The sequence below is a fragment of the Lissotriton vulgaris genome, unplaced genomic scaffold, assembly GCF_964263255.1.
Source record: "Lissotriton vulgaris unplaced genomic scaffold, aLisVul1.2 SCAFFOLD_2125, whole genome shotgun sequence".
NCBI lineage: Eukaryota > Metazoa > Chordata > Amphibia > Caudata > Salamandridae > Lissotriton > Lissotriton vulgaris.
In genome coordinates this window covers 234,736-256,314 of record NW_028246696.1, presented here as the reverse complement: position 1 = coordinate 256,314, position 21,579 = coordinate 234,736, and the positions used below count along the sequence as shown (strand labels likewise).

General features: G+C 42.4%; 1 protein-coding gene across 1 annotated transcript in view; it reads right to left on the bottom strand.

Annotated features, from left to right (window-relative positions):
- Positions 1–21,579, bottom strand: part of LOC147665788 (voltage-gated inwardly rectifying potassium channel KCNH7-like) — a gene marked incomplete at its 5' end in the record, with an annotated part of 344,861 nt that overhangs the window by 169,055 nt on the left and 154,227 nt on the right. Inside the window, one exon of the mRNA XM_086949481.1 lies at positions 3,849–4,101. Coding sequence (XP_086805607.1) covers positions 3,849–4,101 — 253 coding nt within the window. The remainder of the gene's footprint in view (positions 1–3,848; positions 4,102–21,579) is intronic.

Genomic DNA, 21,579 nt, shown 5'->3' with positions numbered 1-21,579 from the left:
TGAGATTTTCTTTTACTCTCTTATGACAATGTCAGTACTCATAGAAGTTTGAGACTTGGAATCATAAATCATAATAAAATCCCTATTTAGGCAATTACATCTCTCTATATTATGTGTTCTGTATCCGAGACTTTATGGCAAAATATACATTCTTCTGTATTGTTTTTATTAACAGTTCTGTAAAAAATCTTTTAAACTCTATTTTGAACTATAACTCAGTTATTGATTAGTCCTAGTTTCTATTTTGACTATAATTTGGCTAACCTATGTATTTATTTATGGTGAGGATAGCTTCTTGCCACTAGATCAATAGGAGATCCTGGAACCAAACTGTCTAAGCTAAAAGCAAATCAGTGTGCATGAGATATTGCCTGTCCGAAGATTACTTACGTTGAGCTCACACAAGGCCTCCCTGCAACTGCCCAGCTGACCCGCTGTACTGGACCTACCTGGATATGCAACAGGAGTGCCTGAGACCTCAGGGCTGTTCTGGAGTGAGTTCTTGATCCCCAAGTGGTGCCTCCCCACGTCCTGTGCCTTGGTTCCTCCTAGCCTAATTGAAGGTTCCACCACATCCAGTGCAAAGCCACATGAAGCCCTGCGAAGCCTTGCCGCACAGCTGCAAGTTTTATTTGAATCAACGCAGTGATGCGAAGCCCTGAAAAGCCTCACTGCACAGCTGCCAGCCTCATTGTATGCTCAATTCTTAAGGCAAACCGCATACCATTTTAATTCTTGTAGTAGGGAAGGGTCCAGTTCCAATACCTTTTGGAGACTACCCTAATGCCTGCATGTGATGCTTTTGACAGGTGACAAAGGATATTCACATCAATCCCATTCACTGAGATTGTGTGAAGAATTGTGTAAAAATACAGGAAGTGCCTCACTTAAGCAACCACCACGAGCTACTTGGCTGTTACTCACCAACTTGCTCACTTTCTCATCATTGGCAGCTTTCCTATAAGATAGATAAACCAACTAAAATGAATCAAAAAGTGCTGCTTGTGTGTGCCCCTGTACTGAGTAAACTCCAACACACTAATCAGCCACCAATATGTCATCATAAAGGAAAAGAGGCTATCCTCTCCTCCTGAAAAAAATTGAAAAATGTGTTAAAGTGGCATCTAGTATATTTCTTTATTCCATGCCCATATTAACGATTAAAACTAAATCCTATGTTTAAAACATTTTATTATGAATGGCCAACATGTTTCATTGCCAAACCCTACTTACTGACAATTTCATAATTGTATAAGGACCTGTGATCACCCAATCGTGCACTGGACCAGATGGTGAATCCTCAGTGTGCCAAACTTGGCCCTGTGGTCGGCCTGCACTCTATCATTGTCAGCCTGAACTTGTGACTTTGCCTCTGTCCAGCAAGACCAGATACCCTCAGATGGCATTTTGCTTCTTTTTCCGCTACTTTGATTTAAATCTTTAAAATTGCATTTCTCCAGTTCTACTGATTGGATTTTTGCCGTTTTGGTCTCAAATAATGTATTCAAATGTATTCTATTTTCATGAATTGGTGAGTGATTTTTCTTGTGGTGTTCTTTCACTTAATTACTGTTTGAGTTTTCCATAAATACTTCACAGAGGGCTTCTAAGTTAAGCCTGACTACGTTTGTGCTAACCTACTAGAATGTTGAGCACAGGTTAATTTAGTGAATTTTAATCTTTAATGACCTTTTGTGTGTCACCCTGATAAGAACTGTGCTTGTTTCCTGAGTAGGATTTCAACCCCCCTAAACCTCTTGCAGTTAATGGTAACTTCTATTGTGCAATATTGAGATCCGGTTTGTGCCTAACTACTCTTGTGAGCACTAGTCCATTGTGCTTGCTTGGATAGTGCATCATGGGCACCATACAGGCATAGCCAGAGTGGTTTACCTTCAGGTGCCCCTCGCACTTTCCCTGGTCTCGGGTTTGTGAAGACAGAGGAGGAAGAGGAAATAAACAGGGTTGCAAAATCCATATTTACTTTTTAGTTTCTTCATTTCTTGCTTTTACTCTGTACAATAAGCCACAACCAGTAAGCTGTTGAGTGACCTTAGCTTTCAAATGGGGCCAACCAGCTGATGTTCTCAGGTCTGAAAGGTTGCATGAAGTCACTATAGATTCTGAAGGCATTTTTGGCCATTGACTTTCATGTGCTGCACATGCCACAGTCGATCTACATGTGGTGACCACAGCTCTCCAACTTAAACTACAGTGTTGTCAGCGCTTATTGGAATGGAGAGAAGAATGCATATCATCATACAGCATAGCAAGCATTTTGGAGAGATTTGACTTATCGGATACAATAGTTATGCATTTTTATACCTGTGTTCAAGAATCAGGCAGAGTAATGTGGACACACTTTTCAAGAGTAGATTAAGCTTAGATGGATGATTGAGTTTTCTTTGGAAAATGTGTAATGTATCATGCATCTGTAGCACCTCTAAGTATACAACATACCTTTATGAGATTAAAGCAGTTGGATGGCTCATAAAGATTTCATAAATAAGCTGAGATTTATAATAAACCCATTCACTGGCCAAATGTATTCTAATATATAATATCAGCAGATTACTTACAAAATCACGATAATAATGTATGTGGGTTCCAAACTTGAGCGAGATTTTGCTGTAGTGTGTTTATCAGAATACTTAAAAACAAATGAGCAAAGAAGCAGTCATGGAAGATGTGAGGCACAGTAATTAAAGTAATGGCAAGCTAATTAAAACAATCTTTCTTTCCGTCATGCAATAGTCTTTGGCATAATTAAAGATGAGCATCGTTTACATAATAATTTGCTTATGTCACTGGAAAGCTAGCCACACATAAAGTGTGAAGCATGCTAAAAAAGACAGGTGCCCTACAAAGAAGGCAAATGTGGCTTCTTGAACATCCATACACAGTGGCAGAACCCTAAAATGCTGGGTCCCCACTGCAGAGTGTGAAGAGGAGCCCCTGAGACTTCCATATCTCCCAGATATTCATTAGCCATGGGTGGAGCGTGGCGCTCCTGAAGTATTTGGGGGTCTCGAAGCTATGGAGGGCCCCCTGTGCCAAAGGGGCTGCAGGGACCTGCTTTACACCCCTGTCATACACTCTGCAACTCATTTACAGTTGTATGCATAGTCTGAAGGCAGAACTCTGTAGAGGTAATAAGGTTATCACAACAACCCGTCTGTGTGTAGAACAAATAGGATATGCACACACTGCCAGATTTATGAGTATGTTAGAAAGAAAGGTCCTGGATAGCAGAAGGTGTAACAATCGTAGCATCCCCCAAGAGACACCCCTGGGGATAGGGTCAGACTTATTCATGCTGAGAAGAATTTAAACACGAACAAGACGAGCTAGAATGCTTTATATGAAAGAGCCCTAGACAAAACTTAAACCTACAGCCCTGTGGGGAGGCTGTTACAAGAAGGTGTTAAATTAGCTACTGCAAGAAATATCTTAAGATGTAACAACCGTCTTAAAAGTGTAAACCAGATCAACATAGGAATCTATGAAGAAACACACAAGGGAAAGGGAAAAACTTTGGGAATAAGCAATATTCTGAGGTTGTTGGCAGAAAATAAAGCAAAAGAGATCAGTAGGTAAAGAAAGGGATACAGAAGTGCTTATTGGTGGAGGGATGGGGCTGGAGGGAAGATGCAAGGAAGGCACACTGTAAACATATTCTGTACACACTTTAGATGTTTTTTAAATCATGAAGACCGTCTTGGTGAGAGTGCAGGCCAACATCTTGAAATAGAGGCTGTAATCAAATCTCCCCACGCAAGTGAATTTCTATTGCAACAAAAAGCACCAAAAAAGCAGATTTACCTTTTGCTGTTTCTTAAGTCACTTACCGAGAATCGCTACAACGACGTCGTCTTTCAGGATTTCGATGGAACCCCTTGAGAGGAAGTAGAGGGCGGTCAGAACATCACCAGAGTGGACGAGTGTGTCCCCAGGCGGCGCGTGCGTCGTCTTAAACTTCATAGCCAAGGCTCTCAGACATCCCTTGCTGGCTCCAAGGAACGCCTTGCAATTCTGGAGCAAAGTTTGGTTCAGGTGCAGACAAATATCAGCTTGTAGGCATTCTGGAAAACCCTTTAACACCTGAGGAAAACACATGAAAAATATTTCACAATAAAAACCAACCGGTCGCTTATAGTATCTAGTTCAACTTAGGTCTGAAAGTTCTGTAAAAATATTTAAGAAACGTGCTCAAATAGGCTTCTGATTTGCTTTCACGTAATGACAATTTTGACAGAGTAAACAAAGGAAATGTTTCCCATCTAAAGTCCTCATTGTGCACTGCATGTTTTCAAGTTTAAAATACCAATTGTATACATTGTTACTGCCTCCAATTTTTTCATGCTGGTGTACCATGAAAATGTAAAATAGACTAACTGATGTGTACAAACTGCAGATGGTCCTTTAGCAAGGAAATTTGTGAGGGTGTGCTCATCTGCACGTTGTGGATGTAAAATGTGCTTACCATTACATTAAGGTCAAGTTGACCTGTATTCCCACTCTAAAAGCCGAAACTCAATTTTATTTCAGAGAGCCAATCGATTTCAAAAAGCAATTTCTGGCTTTGCTTTTTCGGACACCAACATGATTGCCAAGTATATATATATACATATATATATATATATATATATATATATATATATATATATATATATATATATATATATATATATATATATATAGTTTGTTGGACCTGCAGAGGACTGCTAGCTCATGTCAATTTGCCTCGTTCAATGACCAGCTTTGAAAGGATAATAGATCTTTAGTGCTTGACAAATAATGAGAAGTGGCGGAAAGATTGGCCCTTCTAAATGCGCACCAGTCTTCCAAATTGGAGGCATACTTGTGAGATGCATAAGTCGTAAGTCTCTCACAAAGACATCACAATGGTAATGCTTGCCTTTAATTTGCAGCAATTGAACCTCAGTTTTTCTTCACTTCCCTCAGGCGTTGATGTAGCAAATCATTAGGAAGCCTTTTTACAGTGTTTGACTCATTAAAAATAACATAACCATATTTTATTGCACTGTCTCGCCGGTGTTTGTAATGTTTTCCTTTTAGTTATGACACTAGGAGCATAACACTCATTTCATGAAAAAGCAAAATATGCATTGCCGTTTTTTAAATAACTGTCGCTATCGACTGTAAATGAACATATTTCAAGATTTGAAAATTCGCATTATGTTTGCTGAGGGGCTTGCTCTTCTTAGCAGCTCACTCAAGCCATCGTCCACTCTTGACCTGCCCCAGGCACCTCCTCATTCATGGGAGGCCTATCGAGAAAGCATTGCTAGATACTCCCAATTAAACTAGGTTTACCCCTAATACAGTATGGAATTTATTTTATTTTAATTTCTTAGACGTTTTTAAGTTGCTAATGCTATGTGTTGCAGAAAGTAAATCAGGAAGACTGAATACGGTCAAGAAGATTACAACACTATGCCAGGAGGCAGTTAACAAAGGGAGGAGGAATCCCATTCTTCTTGAACTCCTTAATACACTTTCACCTCCTTTCTAGGGGTCTCTTCTGACTTCTATCAATCAATCAATCATTTTTATGAAGCGCTGCAAATCACATGTGAGGGTCTCGAGGCGCAGGAGTTGTTACCTGCTTTGTGGTGCTCTGTACAATCAAGCAGCCAGGTCTTGAGTCCTTTCCTGAATTCCCAGAGCCATGAGGCAGCCCTAAGGTGCAGGGGCACCTCCTTCTCACATGTCTTCCATCTAATTCTTCCCCTGCCTCTTTACATACTGTTTTCTTACTCCACCTTGTCTTGCCTCTTCACCTATGTTTTTAATACCTTTTCACGAACTTCTCCTCGCCACATCTCTGAATGCTAATTCTTTTGGTTTTGGGTTTTTTTGGTGGTGGGGGAGGGGGGTGTCTGGATGTATGACGTTACAACGCATATTTTTACAACGCCAACCTTTACAACGCAATTTTTACACCGCAACATCCATTACAACGCATACCATTACAACGCATTCCACTACAATGCATACTACCTTTACAACGCATACCATTAGAACGCATAAAATTACATTGCATGTAAGGTAATTGTTGAATAGTGTAGGGGTTAAAATTACTATTCTAACTCCAGGGGGTGGAACAGTAGGATAAGTGTTGGATAGGGTAGGGGTAAAAATTACTATTCTAACTCCAGGGGGTGCAACAGTAGGGTAAGTGTTGGATAGTGTAGGGGTAACAATTACTATTCTAACTCCAGGGGGTGCAACAGTAGAGTAAGTGTTGGATAGTGTAAGGGTACTATGTGTTGTAATGCTATGCGTTGTAATGGTATGCGTTGTAATGACTGCGTTGTAATGGCATGCATTGTAGTGGTGTGCGTTGTAGTGTCATGCGTTGTACTGGTTGCGTTGTAAATGTATGCATTGTCATGGATGTTGCGTTATAAAAGTTTCGTTGTAATGGTAGTGCGGTGTAAAAGTTGAGTTGTAAAGGTTGTTTCCCAGGGTGTCCATCGGACTAAGGTGTTGCAAGTATAATTTTTTATTTTTTTATTTCCCACCATTTCTCCACCAATATTTTCAACTCTCTGGTGTTGTGTTAAGCTTACATTATTATTGTTGGGGTCGGCTGACTTTTTATGCAATTTATATATTTTTTTTATATCAACTAGTATAATACCTTTGGACAATGTTCACCCTGAAAAAACTGCATAAATAAGTACATATAATAATGCAGTCTTAATTAGGACTCATACAGGTGCAAATGCTTGCATAAGAGGTGGGTATTTAGATGCAAATGATGTACATGCATGTATAGTTTCTGTGTACACACTTTCGAAAATGCATGGCAAAGCCAATAGATCTGCCCTTTTAGCTGCCTATGGCGACCTATTGGCTTGGTCAATGCTTTATGACAATGCTATACAGCATCAGCAAAAAGATCAATGCTTTTGCTGATGTTGAGCAGCAATGTCAAATTCTCACCCTTCAAAACAAGTGTGATGATGAGTATGGATGGATGCATGCTGACTAGCAGTCCTAATGATTCGGGGTCCACGAGGGGGAGAAGACAAATCTGTGAAGAAGACGAGCATTGGGGATTACAGGGCTTGAGTGAGCAATGGAGGAGCTTGAGGCAGGAGAAATTTAGAAGAAAAAAAACAGACAAGCTAGAGGAGGGAAAGGGAGCAAAGTGGAACACGATTGGATATTTGAGAGGGAAGCAGCAAGTGAGGGATAAAACATTTGCACTCCCATGAATTGTTGAAAGGAAAAGAGACAAGCCTTTGCAATGCAACGGGTATCGCATTGGCGAGAGTTTACGCTATTGGCATTGTTAAATGCCTTTTATTTATGTTTTAAAAATCAACACATAAATAAACAGCATTTTCATTTACAATGCCAATAGCACAAACTCTCGTAAATGCGAGACCTATTGCAATGCAAATGCTTGTTTTTGTGTTTCTCTTACATGTGCCCTGGCAGTGCAAATAATAGTATTAATAATTGTTATGTAGAGCTTTATATCGCAATTCAGCCATTTCTAGGAGCTGCAACTATCATCTCTTACTATAACTTATTTATTTATTTGAGAGTTATATATGGCGCTAGCTAGATCCGAAGGTATCAGAGCGTTTCATAACAGTAAATATTCACATCAATGATAACAAATCTTTACCCAAAGCCTCCTTTTCCCTCCCTAGTTGCTGTTGTCATTAAGCAGCGCATTCTAGACTAAAAATATAAAACAAAGTTAATTTCAGGTACTATTTCTAGGTGAGAAGCCCCCTCAGCCAGGCTCGGTTTCGAAGCTAGTTCCTTGCGTTGACAATTTGGATGGGCAGTGGGCGGGGCTTGGTGTCAGCCAAGCGGCTCGCACCTACTACCCCATGAGCGCCCTGATGTAAAGTCCAGACCACAGCCCCGGGCCTTTAAACATTATTAGCGCTGCCGTACACTAGAATGCGATTAAACAGCCCCGATAGTGATAAGTGCAAAGATTGGATCGCCGTGCAAAGCTATTATTATTCTCTTTAATAAGGACCACATGAAAGGGAGCGTGCGGCGGGGGTTGGACGCGAGTCAGACATCTGGTTGAGATTTCTGCCTGCAGGAATGCTAGTGATGCAGATACGGAGATCTGAAACACATTACGCTCATTAACCAATTAAACAAGGCAATTTAGGTGGTCGAAGCAGGAAGCAACATCTTCCTGCTTTGTCCTCTGTGATGATGTCAACACTGAAACTAACTAGGAGGGAGGGAAAGTCAAAGTGTGCCATGAGTGTGCTGTGTTCACGCGGGGACAGGAGATGTGCACGCGTACGGAGTGCACATCTCCTGCCCGCGAGTACACGTCTCCTGTCTGCGCGTGCCACCTCCTGTCTCCTTTCGTCAGAGAAACCGGCAACTATAGGTCTCGCCAAGGTGAGCAGCACATGCGCTGCATCGCTAGGCAAGACCTAAAAACGAGTTACATGAATTCCTTGAGTGGGAGAATACGTTTCATCCAATGCAATGGATGGTTAAAAATGTATGCTTAAGGGAAACCACAAGAAGCAGAAGGGAAGCCATTAAATAAGAAACAAATGCGATTGACAAGAATGCCACCCAATGGTATGCAGTGGGATGGGCCACAGCCAAGTGAAACTATTGATATTAGAGACTCAGAAATCAAGATTCAGCTGGTAGCAGAAGTTACCAGCAAAATAGATAGAATAACAAATTATGTGGTGACATATCGCTGCACTCACTACAAGAATACATTTGGTTAAATATGTGAAGGAAAAATATTCAGATTAGGAATTCCCATAATGAATAAAAGCAAGTAGGAATCAGTGTGGACACACCAGTTCCCATTGTTATATCCCATTCCTCAAGAGAAAACTAAAAATACTGTTGTAGGTGTCCTGCACACAGTTTGCTCCCTAGGAGCCTTCCGTTCCCTCATCCTCCCAACCAGGTAACTGTCCTTATGCACACCTTCGTTTCCACAGACATTACAAGAGAAGTGGCACCCTGAAGTGCTCCTGTGCCCTCGCATTGTTGCCCTTTCTCCTGGTAAACGATTTTGCCCTATTGGGCTTAGTCCATCTGCTCTCATTACTGGTGTGTTATGAATACTGTAGGTTCCATTGATGTTGGCCACTTACTAGGAGTCGAAAACATTTGATTTTCTGCAATCTGTAAAATCAGGCACACTGCGGTTGCTTTACTGTTTCTTGTAAACTGTAGTGCAGCATCTCCTTGTGCCATAAACATTGCTTTTAGTGAGTGTGTCTGTAGGAAGAATGCAGTGCTGACAACAATAATGTTTTGTTTTCCATACTTGCTTTCTCTCCAACATTACTGTTTTGTAGGATCTACCTTACCTATCAGCTGCCACTCTCCTCTAGTTCAGTCTCGCATGACTCTCTAGGAGGTTGTCTCTCCCCTACTGACCTATCCAGGGCTTCAGATCTTCTGCACATTTCCTTTTCCACAGCCTCTGCAAGACAAGGCACTCCCTAAAGCATGCATTGACTTACAAGCCTGCCTCTTTTCCAGATGATTTACAATTTACCATATGGTCTCAGTTCATCTGTTCTGATAACTGATGATGTGTATGGATGGATGCTTGCTGTATACGCGTCATAATTATTGGGGGTCCATGAGGGGGAGGAGCCATGGGGATTACAGGGCATGGGTGAGCAATGGAGGAGCTTGAGGCAGGAGAAATTAAAAAAACAAAAACCAGACAAGCTAGAAGGGGAAAAGGGAGCAACTTGTAACACATGGTGAATTATGAGTGCTGTTGATGGAGCGGGTTAATGAACAATATTTTGTTCAGGCTTGTGAAGTCAGTCTTCCATAATGTTTTAATAAAACTAATATGTTTGCTGCATGTTATTAAATCAACCTAGAATAAACTGTGCAACATCAACATATGGGACTAACATTATGCTTATTTGTGCAAAATGCAAAAGAAATAATACAATAATTATTGTCTATTGTCTTTGTCATATACTAACTGCTGATGTCAAAAATAATAGCATGCGCTTTTTAAATGTGCTTCTGTCTTGTCTTTTCTGTGACAAATGCAGGTTCAGATCGGATTGGTACATCAAAGGTAATATATGCTGCTTAAATGTGCTTTTGCTATGTAACATAATTAATGGGTTAACATTTAGCAAAGGGGGTGGGTAACAGAACAAATGTCAATTCTTTCATTAATTGATGTTTTGTGTTTGTTTAAATAATAGTTTTACAAAAGAAGCCTAGAGTTGGCTGCAGAAAAATTATGCATTCTGAAAAAGTGACGCAAGCTAAAAGTAACGCAGTGACGCAAGCTAAAGTGGCGCAGAAAATTGACGCTTTCTGAAAAGAGGCCTGCTGATGTAAAGCCACACGAGAAAACTTATTTTGAAAAAGATGAGAAGCCTATAAACTTTTATTGTGAAAAGTTTTTGAAAAGAACTGCAAAAGACGACTCTGGAGAGGTTTGCTATTGTGCCACGAGAAGCTCAGAACGGACGGGCTCAAGGCCAGGATGTGAGTCGTGGCATTTTCTGTGCACTACATGAACATCTTTGCTACAAATTGTAGCAGCCTAAGGAAGTGCCGCCAGGACTCTGTGCATGAACAATGGCTTTGTGTAAAAGCCCGGACCTGAGGTGGAAGATGTCACAATTTACAGTGGCATGAGGTGGTTCAGCCAATGGGGGGCCAGAATTCAGCTGTTGGAATGTGAAAATAGTTAGTTTAGCCTTAGTTTTAGGGTATAAAGAATTGGCTCAAGGAGCAGACTTTTGCCTACGCTTCTTGATTCCAGAGGGACGTGTTCTGATGACCGATGAATACACGTAAGGAAAGGAGACTTTTAAAGACTTTGTTTTCTGGCGATGAGGGTAGAGACAGGGAATTAGTTAGGGTTTGGAAATGCTCTTTCTCATTTATTTCTATTAATGATTAATATTTCTTGAAACAAGCTCTCTTTATAAATGCTGAATGAATCTTTCTTTATGACATTTTCTAATACTTGTTTAATAAAGTTCCAAAGCCTAAGCTTCCAAGAATATGTTTGAATAAACGTATTAAAATGACAAACCGGTCTTGTTTATTGTAGATAGTTTAAACAACATATTAGATTCATTCGCCTCATGATTCAGCTGCTCTGTTATTTTTATGGGCCTGGTATTGATTGGTAAGTTTGGTGGTAGATGATGACATCATTTATGCAGAATTTTAGTAGGAGCGCTGGATCACTGTCATTTCAATTAATGATGGCTACTCACTAGGAGCCGATTTGTTTTCATTTACTGTTTGTTGCCCCATGCAAATGAGGAACCACTTTGCCTATTCACCTATGCTGTAATAGAGGAATGGATGCAGAGACAAAGATTATGTTGAGAGGCACGCTGACTGTTCAGCACAAAGACTTGTTGCACAGTCAGTGTGCCCCCAAGAGACACTTGAAATGCGGGCACAAGGTTCCCATGGGCATCCCTATGCATGTGAATGTACCCTTGAAGTGCGGGTACTGAGTTCCCATGGGCATCCCCCAGTAGCGGTTCCTGGAGGGACTGCTGCCAGGTGGTGACGCAAGGCGGGGGAGGGGCAAGGTGGGGGGTAGTAAACCCTGGATTATGGCCTAACGGAGGTAAGTATACAAATAAAATAATAAAACGAATTTCGTTGCATGCGCTGCAGCGACAAATACGAGTTAGGCCATAATCCAGAGTTTACTACCCCCTACCCTACCCCTTACCCGCCCTGCGTCGCCCCCCTGCAGCACTCCCACCAGGAGCCGCTACTGACACCCCCCTGCATGAAGATGTTGCAGTCACTCACTGCACCTGTCTGCAGTGGGAATCTTGCCCCCTTTCAAAAGCAGGTTAAATAGCTGCTTTCATAGTGAAAGACAGACCAGTCTCTTAGAACGGCTGTCCTACATTTCACTAATGTGCCACCATCCAGATTTCCGCTGCATTGGGGGCAGTGCATTAAATGTAGTGGGGAGCACTGTTCCAGTCTGCACTTGTCACACCCATTTAAAGATGTTGCACCTAACAAACAAGGATATATATTTATGAAGTGGGCTGTGGCTGTTTTATTGCTTCAGCAAAGGTGGAGTAGAGCAGCTTGTTGTGCCATAAAAGTTAATTGTAAAGAGAGAACACTTGAAGGAAGAAAACAGTGCTAACCACTCTTATTTAAATTTTTTCACACCTTACTTTGAAATCCACGGAACAGTGTCAGAACATTTCCCTGCCAATCATCTGCCTCTTGCCAGTGAGCAAGATTCTCTAAGAGCATACCCCTTCCCCTACCACCTACCGCTTACAGAGGGCATCTGTCATCCTTCATACATACAGCCACTGCAAGATGAGAGACACCCTGAAGCATTCTGTGCAGTTGTAACACTGACTCCTTAGGTGATTGGATGTTATGTGCTTTTCTTGGTCCTTATGCTCTTATTAGTGGTGCATTGTGAGTCCTGTAGTTTCAATTGACATATGCTACTCACAAAGAGTTAAACACACTTTGGTTTGCTGTGCTCAAATAATCAGGATTGCTGATTTAGTTTTATTGTTTTATCCAAGTTGGAGTGCTGCATCTTGTTTTGCTTGCATGCCCTGACCCTGAGCCCCCATCCACCTTCCAAAACTCAGCCAGGAACCTTGATTGCAGTCTAGTGGGTAAAATCATGTGATCCATTGCCCCCAACTGCTGTAGTACCTAGACTGCTTACTCAACACATCCAGATAAATGGCAACAGCTTTAGGGCATCACACCTAATAGCACCTGGATGGGTCTAGTGCTAGAGACTCAGCCATTCCGGCCCCCAGACCTCCAGGAAAGCTATCACCCTTTTGTAGCTATCTTTAGCTTTAGCTCCCTTAAGGACCCTGGGTTCATAGTTTCTCTGTCAGGTTTAACCTCAAAGCTTGCTCAGACTCATCCATTGGTTTGGAATGGTTGCTCCAGGGTATCACCCACAATCCAGCTCTATAGGGATGCAAAAGATGCTACCGGGTATACTTCACTATCAGCTCCGCAGGGCGGGGTTAGTCACTTCTGTCTATTACTCACAGTCAACTCTACCAGACGGGCAATTCACTACTGAGTAATGTACTACCAGGTCCACATAAAGTGGATATTTACACAAAGGTAGGGATAGTCACTTGGTATATATCAATCTCCAACATGTTAGAATGTATATCCCTTCGCGTATGGGCCTGTCCATCAGCTATCAATGTATCTCTAAACTGGGACCTACCTCCTACAATCAGATTTCATCCACAAAGCACCACAATTCTAAGAGACTGAAAACCTACAATATATCTCATTTGGAAGAAACTAAGGCTCATAGCACACCACACATGCATGATTACCAAGTAGCAAGAACATGCCTTTCTCCATGACCATTCTCATACAATTCCAGCCGTTAGGGATCTCTGAAACTCCAGTCCAGCCTCTCCAGCTGCCACCACTGGGCCCCCTCCTTCCAGCCCATGGGTTCACCATCCCACCAGCCTAACCTCAAAGATCCTCAGGCTATGGTCCTCTCCTCCATCCATATCTGCCTTTCTCATCCATGAATGCACAAACACAACCAGGAAAGTAAAGCACAACTAAATAGCTTGCTTTTCATGCCAGATCCACAAACAAAAATTGCGTTAACATATTTGTCCTACTCTTGATGCAGCACCTGAACTCAGCTTCATCAGATAATTTTTGCTCAAGGGTGATACCACACCCTCATACAATGAAGCCTCCCTACCCCAAGTATGCATACTGCAAGACAGGAGAAGACCTAGCAGTTATGTTTAAGAAATCCCTGAAAATTCGCACATCAAAGACTTTGATCAGGACGCATTGCGAATCTATACTGATGAGATGTCTCCCCACCCGAACCTTCACCTTCTGCATCCTACTGATTTATAAACAATCCAAGTAACAGAACATTTACAGATGTAAATATTTTTAATTACAGAAAAATATATGTAGAAATCATAGGGCCAATAATGCCAGGCTTAGACATACCTATAGTAATAAGACTACCTTCAACAGGTAACTCGTTTTGTAAACCCTGAGTTATCTACTAATTTAATAAAACGGTATCATTCTTCTCGTACACCTCTTTTGCTGGACACAAATACTAGTAGAAGTTTCTCTTTTATAACCAATATACTGCTTTTGGGTGAGCGGCAAGGGAAGTAGGGTAGTTTAGTATGAGTTGGATAGTGGATAGAGTAGGTAGACTCTCAGTTATATTTCACATTGAAACAGACGCAGATGTTCAGTTTTGTTGTGTTCTGAGTTTCATGTCTCCTGCGTGAGATGTAGGTTCTAGGTCAGTTAGAAGTAATGGAATATGGGCATAATGGAATTTGGGGTTTGTGAGATATTTGTGGGCTGGGTGACTGTTAACAGTTGAGCCGAGGAGTGGAGGGAATACCAGGCATGGATGTTTGCTCCCTCAGCTGGGCCAAATAAAGAATATAATGAATATATCTCCGAGAAATTGGTGGAAGGGTTATCCTTGCACACAACGTAAGTGGCAACAGCTTTCGCCCCTCAAGGAACCCACGTTTATAGTTGGATGTCTAGTAATTAAGCAAACAAGCGTTGGAGTGCTGTGTTGGACAGCGGTGATATAGGAATGCAGCAGAAAGGAGAGAAACTGAAACGTGACACACAAAAAAACCAAGGACATTTTGGGGGCGTATCTTACCTACTGCACATTGGAGCATGTGAATTAGCACAAACTCATTGGACTGGTCCTTAGCGCACTCATTGAAGAGGGTTCAGATTCCTGCCATGCACAGTGGAGATCGAGCAGGATCAAAGGGAGTTTGAGTGTGTGCAGTACATTGGTGCTGTCTACCATTCACCAAAACAAAGGAGGGACAGCTCGACATGGTGTCACAAGTTGTGAGATCACGCAGGGTAAATCCTGGGGATGGCCATTTTTTTAAATTCTTTTTATTTTTACATACATTTGGCAATAGGTGCCTCAGATTTAGGACATCATTGTGTATGATTTGGGACAGCATTGTGTACACACAGTATACACATTCTCCAGGTTACTTTAACGTTCTCAAGTTTTGCGGTGAGACTAGACAAGTCAAGTATCACTTTATTTAATTTGAGCAATGCAGATTATAAAAGTACATAACATGCAATTCATTATGACATACAAAGAAACAAAGATATTAAAATGAGACCGAAAAAAAACATTGCATGTCATCGACTTGAATTTAAAACTCCAGATAAGAACTAACCCCCACATGCATCAAGGTAGGCTTTCAGGATTCCTTAATTGTGATTATTAAGGAATCGCAATTATGGAATAGCAAAAGCCTATGCATGTAGGAACCGCAAAAGAAATAGCGATTCCTTCTAATTCCTTAATTGCAACTCGCAAATTGCGAGCCGTAATTAAGGAATGGCTTTCCATTCATTACTATGGGCCTATAGGCCCATAGGCATGAATGTGAATTGCATGCGCAATTTGCGAGTACCCATTAGGTACTCGCAAATTGCTCATGCTATTTTAAGGGTGCAAGGGTGCCAAAAGGACACCCTGTTGCACCCCTGAATTTGTAATGTGCACTCTTGGGGCATGTGTGTGCGTAACATGTAACTTTGAAAAATGCACTTTTGTGCATTTTTCAAAGTTTTCACAAATTACCGTCCCGTTTCATTTGACAGTAATTTGCGACCCCTAATAGCGAAATCACTATTTTAAATTGCATCATGCATTGCATTTAAGGAATCGCAATTTGCGATTCCTTAAATCCAATCACAATTTAAGTATTAGCAAATTCTGCGATTCCTTAAATTGCAATTTTTGCATTTGGGCTGATGCATCCCAAATGCAAAAATACCAGTGGCAAAGGGGCAGATTTTGAGAATCTGCCCCTTTGCAACCGGTTTTTAGTTGGATGCATGTGGGGGTTAGTTACAGAAAAACATGCATTTTAGGTGGATAAGAATCACAAATATAATAGGGCTGGTAGCTTTTTACTAAAATTCATCTGCAGCAAAAGCAGACAGATAAAATTGTGTTACAGTGGATTATATTTAGGACAAATAAAAGCAAGGTGCTGTGTCCGGAATAGAGACTAAATCTTAAATACATAGAGGAAACTCAAAGGTCTTGCCCCATACTAACATACACTGCGGCAACAGATTTATTCTGAAATAAGTCAAAAGTCTTCTATGTTAACATGGCATATATAGGTCAGATTAACTTCAATATTGCTCATAGAGTTGACCATGTAATAATGGGTTAGCTAACTCTTAGTCAGCGCAAGGGCTTCCCTATGCGCATGAGCCTAAGTACATAAAGCATGTTTGATCCATGTTTGTTATCACTGTCTGGAACAAAAAAAGCACCAAGGTCAACCAAAGTGTACGTAATATAATACAACCAGGTACACAATTCTGGTGTTTCAGACCCATACAAACCCTTAAAATAAATCTATTAATGGGAAATTCAGCTTTCAGACAAACTGAGAGCCACAGAAGCAGTGGGACACTCCAGCTAAAAGCCAATAAAATACCTAAACATCAAAAATTATCAGCTCTATTATTGTGATGGTTATTAATCATAGATTTTCTGGTTTTAACACTCTTTGGACCGACCACGATGATGTGTGATTTGGAAAAATTAGTTTTCAAATCTATACAATCCATAAAGATGATAAAAGAAGTAGCAGCATGAATCGTTTGGCGAGCCATCCTTTCTTGTTCCAAACAACCAGAGAGCGGCTAAATTACTAAAAATGGATCCTTTGTTGGCTCTTTCAGGCGGAGGCACACGAGGTGTATACACAGCAGCCTGATGATTGTGATTGCATGTGTGGCATGTTAGTTTAAAAACGTCCTGAGGAGGAAAGCCGGGACTCACTGTGTGCATTTGAACTGTCATTTTATAATCGCCGTATTTTAACCACTCTTGGAATACTTGTAATTGGTCACGAATCTGCTCTAATATCGCCGCACCTTAGCGGTTTGATCGCTCCCTGAAATCGGACCACTTAAACTTACATTGGGGATCATCTGGCTGGTGATCGCTGTTTGATCTTACCTCCTGCAGCCGATTGGACGCTGCCTGGGGAACCGCCATCTTAGGTGAGGAGCTGGATTAGGGATAGCACTCTAGTGCTAGGCCCCTCCCGCCCTCGGTCACTACAAAAAGCCCCGAGACCCACACTCCAATGATTGTGATTGCATGTGTGGCATGTTAGTTTAAAAACGTCCTGAGGCGGAAAGCCGGGACTCACTGTGTGCATTCGAACTGTCATTTTATAATCGCCGTATTTTAACCACTCTTGGAATACTTGTAATTGGTCACGAATCTGCTCTAATATCGCCGCACCTTAGCGGTTTCATCGCTCCCTGAAATCGGACCACTTAAACTTACATTGGGGATCATCTGGCTGGTGATCGCTGTTTGATCTTACCTCCTGCAACCGATTGGACGCTGCCTGGGGGACCGCCATTTTAGGTGAGGAGCTGGATTAGGGATAGCACTCTAGTGCTAGGCCCCTCTCGCCCTCGGTCACTACAAAATGGAGCCCTCATCCTGGAGGCGCAGCAGACGGGCGCAGCGGGCGCGCTGGCGGCGCGCCAACGCCGCTCCAAAGGCAAGCCCGTCTTCGCCCGTCCGCGCCCATCCGGGCCCAGGGGCCATGACCCCTGGTCAATTTATCACCTATCCAGCAAAAGTACTCAGGGAACTGCAGTCCTCAAACCTTCCACTCCCGCCAGGCGTGCGAGAACGTATTGTTCATCTAGAGATTGCCAGGAACTCACAGGCCTCATGTACCCGGTCTGACCATGGTATCACTCACTCTCACCCTAAGGATCCTCCACATGCACTAAGTAATGACACTCAACTTCGGGTGCTTTACTTAAACACCAGCTCTATGGTGAAACACCAGCATGATCTATTTCTTCTGCTCAGTACGGACAAACCTGATGTCTTGCTACTAACGGAGACATGGCTCACCCCGGACTCCCATCCGGATGTTCTGGTGGCCCTACCACCGGACTATTATATCCTCAATGTCAATCGTTCTTTGAGTCGACCTGGAGGAGGAGTAGCGGCTATCATACACAAAATTTTCAGATTCCTCACCACTGCCTCGCTTATCTTACCTGGGGTAAATAATATAGTCATCAGCTTGGAAACTGAAGGTGGTGTCCTTGCTATTGTACTACTTTATCGCCCCCCTCAATTAATGCCATCGTTCCCCCTGCCTTTGAGTGAACAGGTAGCCGTCCTGCTCCCCCATCACACTAGACTCGCCGTATTTGGCGATTTTAATTATTGGTTTGGTGACGACCAAGCTGGGCCCCATGCTACTGAACTTTTTGAAATCCTGACCAGTCTCAATTTGATACAACACATTTCCTCCCCACCCATATTAAGGGTCATATCCTTGACCATATCTGAACTCACAACCTCGCCCTGTCTCGTCCAATTATCTCCTCTTGCCTCTGGTCAGACCATTACTTGATCGAGGTTACCATCTCAATTAAAGGGAAGATCAAGGCTCCCACCCTTTCTGGTGGATTGTGCCGCAAATGGAACTCCTATGACTCTCAGGGGTTCCTTGATTTCGTGGTCAACACCCGCCCCACTATTTACCCGGAATCAGGCATTAACTCTATGCAGGACGGGATAACCACCTGGCTGCAATCAGCTAGTGATAGATTTGCCCCTCTCACTAAATTTGCACATACCAGGTATGGCAACTCCCATCGCTGGTTCTCTGAGGAACTTAAAGCACAAAAAACTAATCTCCGCCATTTAGAACGCAACTGGAGACGGGGCTACTCCAAGGAGGACCGCGTAGAATATGTGAGGGCTCGCAACAAATACAAAAACGCAATTATCAAAGCAAAGGCCTCCCATATCACTGAAATAATCGACTCAGCTTGCAATAAATCTAAAGAAATCTTCAAAATCTTGAATGATTTCTCATCAGATCATAGAGTACTTCCCACTGAGGCCCCTACCCAAGAAACTTGTAACACGCTCAACTCCTACTTTATTCAGAAAATTGTAGACATTAAGAATGCTATCTCTCCCTCCATCCCTGTTAATCCATTAGACTCCCTCCCTCTTAACCCCTGCTCTTTTACCCAGTTCCCTGCCATCACTCTCAATATTCTTTCTGAGCTCACTACCCGCATCAAATCTGGATCTCCTAGGGACTGTTGTCCCGCCTCAGTTCTTAGGGCGGTCTTCTCTGCTCTGCCTGACAGAATTCTCCCCCTTCTGAATACTTCCCTGAGCACTGGTACGGTCCCCAGTACATTCAAGGAAGCCATACTGGTCCCCCTTCTGAAAAAAGCAGGAGCTGACCCCACCAATGCTGCCAACTACAGGCCCATCTCTCTGTTGCCTTACACTTCTAAACTTCTGGAGGCCCACGTGACCACCTGCCTGTCGGCATTTATAGAGAGCTCTGGGTTCCTGGAACCTAATCAAGCCGGCTTCAGACCTGCACATTCCACTGAAGCAGTTATCCTAAAGGTCCTTGATACCCTTCGGGAGAATGCCGATAGAGGGTCCCTACAGGCACTGGTTCTCCTGGACTTATCGGCCGTGTTCGACACGGTGGACCATGACATCCTTCTCCACCGTGTCGGACAGGCAGGCATCCAGGGACCTGCCCGGGAATGGATTAAGTCCTTTCTCTCGGGCAGAGTGCAAACAGTCCATCTAGACCCTTTTACAGCAACCCAGGTCCCCACTGCCTGTGGAGTCCCTCAGGGATCCTCCCTCTCACCATTACTGTTCAACTTATATCTTTGTACGCTGATCCATTCACTGAGTAACTGGAACGGCACTGTCCTCAACTATGCTGAAGACATGCAGATTATCTTCCCTTTAGACACCCCTGACGCTGCATCTGACTTCCAGGCAGTGATGCTCCACATCCAACATTGGATGATTTCCAACAAGCTCAAATTAAATCCGGAGAAAAAAGAACTCATCCTGCCTGGCACAAGCCCGGCATATTGAGGCCCACATTTCTGGCCAAACGAGCTAGGTACACCGCCCAGCCCGTCGAACTCGGTAAAAAGTCTGGGCGTCACCATTGACACCGACCTTTCTCTTAAATCCCATGTCGGTACCATCATCTCGGCCAGCATGTTCCAGTTACGAAAAATTCGTAAAATCTCCCACTTGCTCTCCTATGAAACCTTGGTGCAAATTGTCATTTCCCTTGTTCTTTCCCGCCTGCACTTTTCTAACTCCCTTTACTGGGGCCTACCCAAGTCCCTACTTCATCGTCTCCAGTTGGTGCAGAACCAGGCAGCTAGGCTTATTTGCAAAGCCCCTAAATGGCAATCTGCTAGACCCTTTCTGTCCAAGCTGCACTGGCTGCCCATTGAGCAAAGGGCTGCTTTTAAAATAGGCTGCCTTATTTATAAGGCACGGCAGACCAAGTGCACGGCTTTTCTGAAATCTCTTATCAACTCCCACTGCCCGGCTCGTAACCTCCGCTCTGCCCATCTCCACCATCTTACCACTCCGGTGGTTAAATTAAAGAAATGGGGTGGCCGCAGATTTAGTTATCTGGCACCCAAATTGTGGAATTCCTTCCCCTTACAAATCAAAACCTCCGACACCCTGTTAAGCTTCCGCAAGAGCTTAAAGACCTGGCTCTTCTCGAACTCCCTCTAACCCATGGTCTTCATGTTCAATCTCAATCACAGCGCCAGGAAACCTCCGGTGTCAGTGCGCTTTATAAATGCAGTTTAAGATAAGATAAGATAAGCCTGAGCCCCCCTCTAAGGTAAAAACCTTATGCTTACCATCCATGTGAGACTAAACATACCTAAACTTAAAGCTGGCACTTATGGGTCTCTCTCCCTTCCTCTAGTGGTGTGAGAGCCAGGCAGCTGCAAGAGAAAGCGGGACACTGGCAAATGTAATTAAGTAAGTGATGCAAGCATGGGTGCTTTAGATGTGTATTTGACATAAAGTCTGAAGGGAAACGTGATTTTGTGATTTTCTCTTACACCAGATTTGCGTACACATCGGGGATAATTCACCTTCCTCTGTACTCTGATATGAGAGAGGTAAGATAAGGAGGCTTGAAGTAATGGTTAAGGGAGCACACATGTAGTAGTAATTTATGTTCTAAAGAAAGGTTTCTTTCTTTCTTTTATTACAGACTATGGTCCTGATGAGAACTCCCAAATAACGCGAGTTCGAAACGCGTAGACTGTTTAAAAGCCCAAAATAGAGAAAAGTCACAGAAATTGGAACACATAGGCTTTTTTTGAGAATAACAATTGTTTATGGCTTTGTTGTGAATAATTTTATTCCAGCACTCATTTAAATTTAATATTTTTTGTCGTTTGTAATGGATTGAGAGAGGGATGATTGATGGCTTGAATGACGATTTTTGAAATGTATTATTGTTATTGTAAATAGGAATGTTGTGGTTTTTTCTTGTTGTGTACATAAGGTCTTAAAAATTGCAATTTTTGAAAAATTGAAATACCAAATAGAAGAGCATTAAATAAAACATTGAAGTAAATAAAATAATTGAAAATAAAAACACAAAACATAGCGTT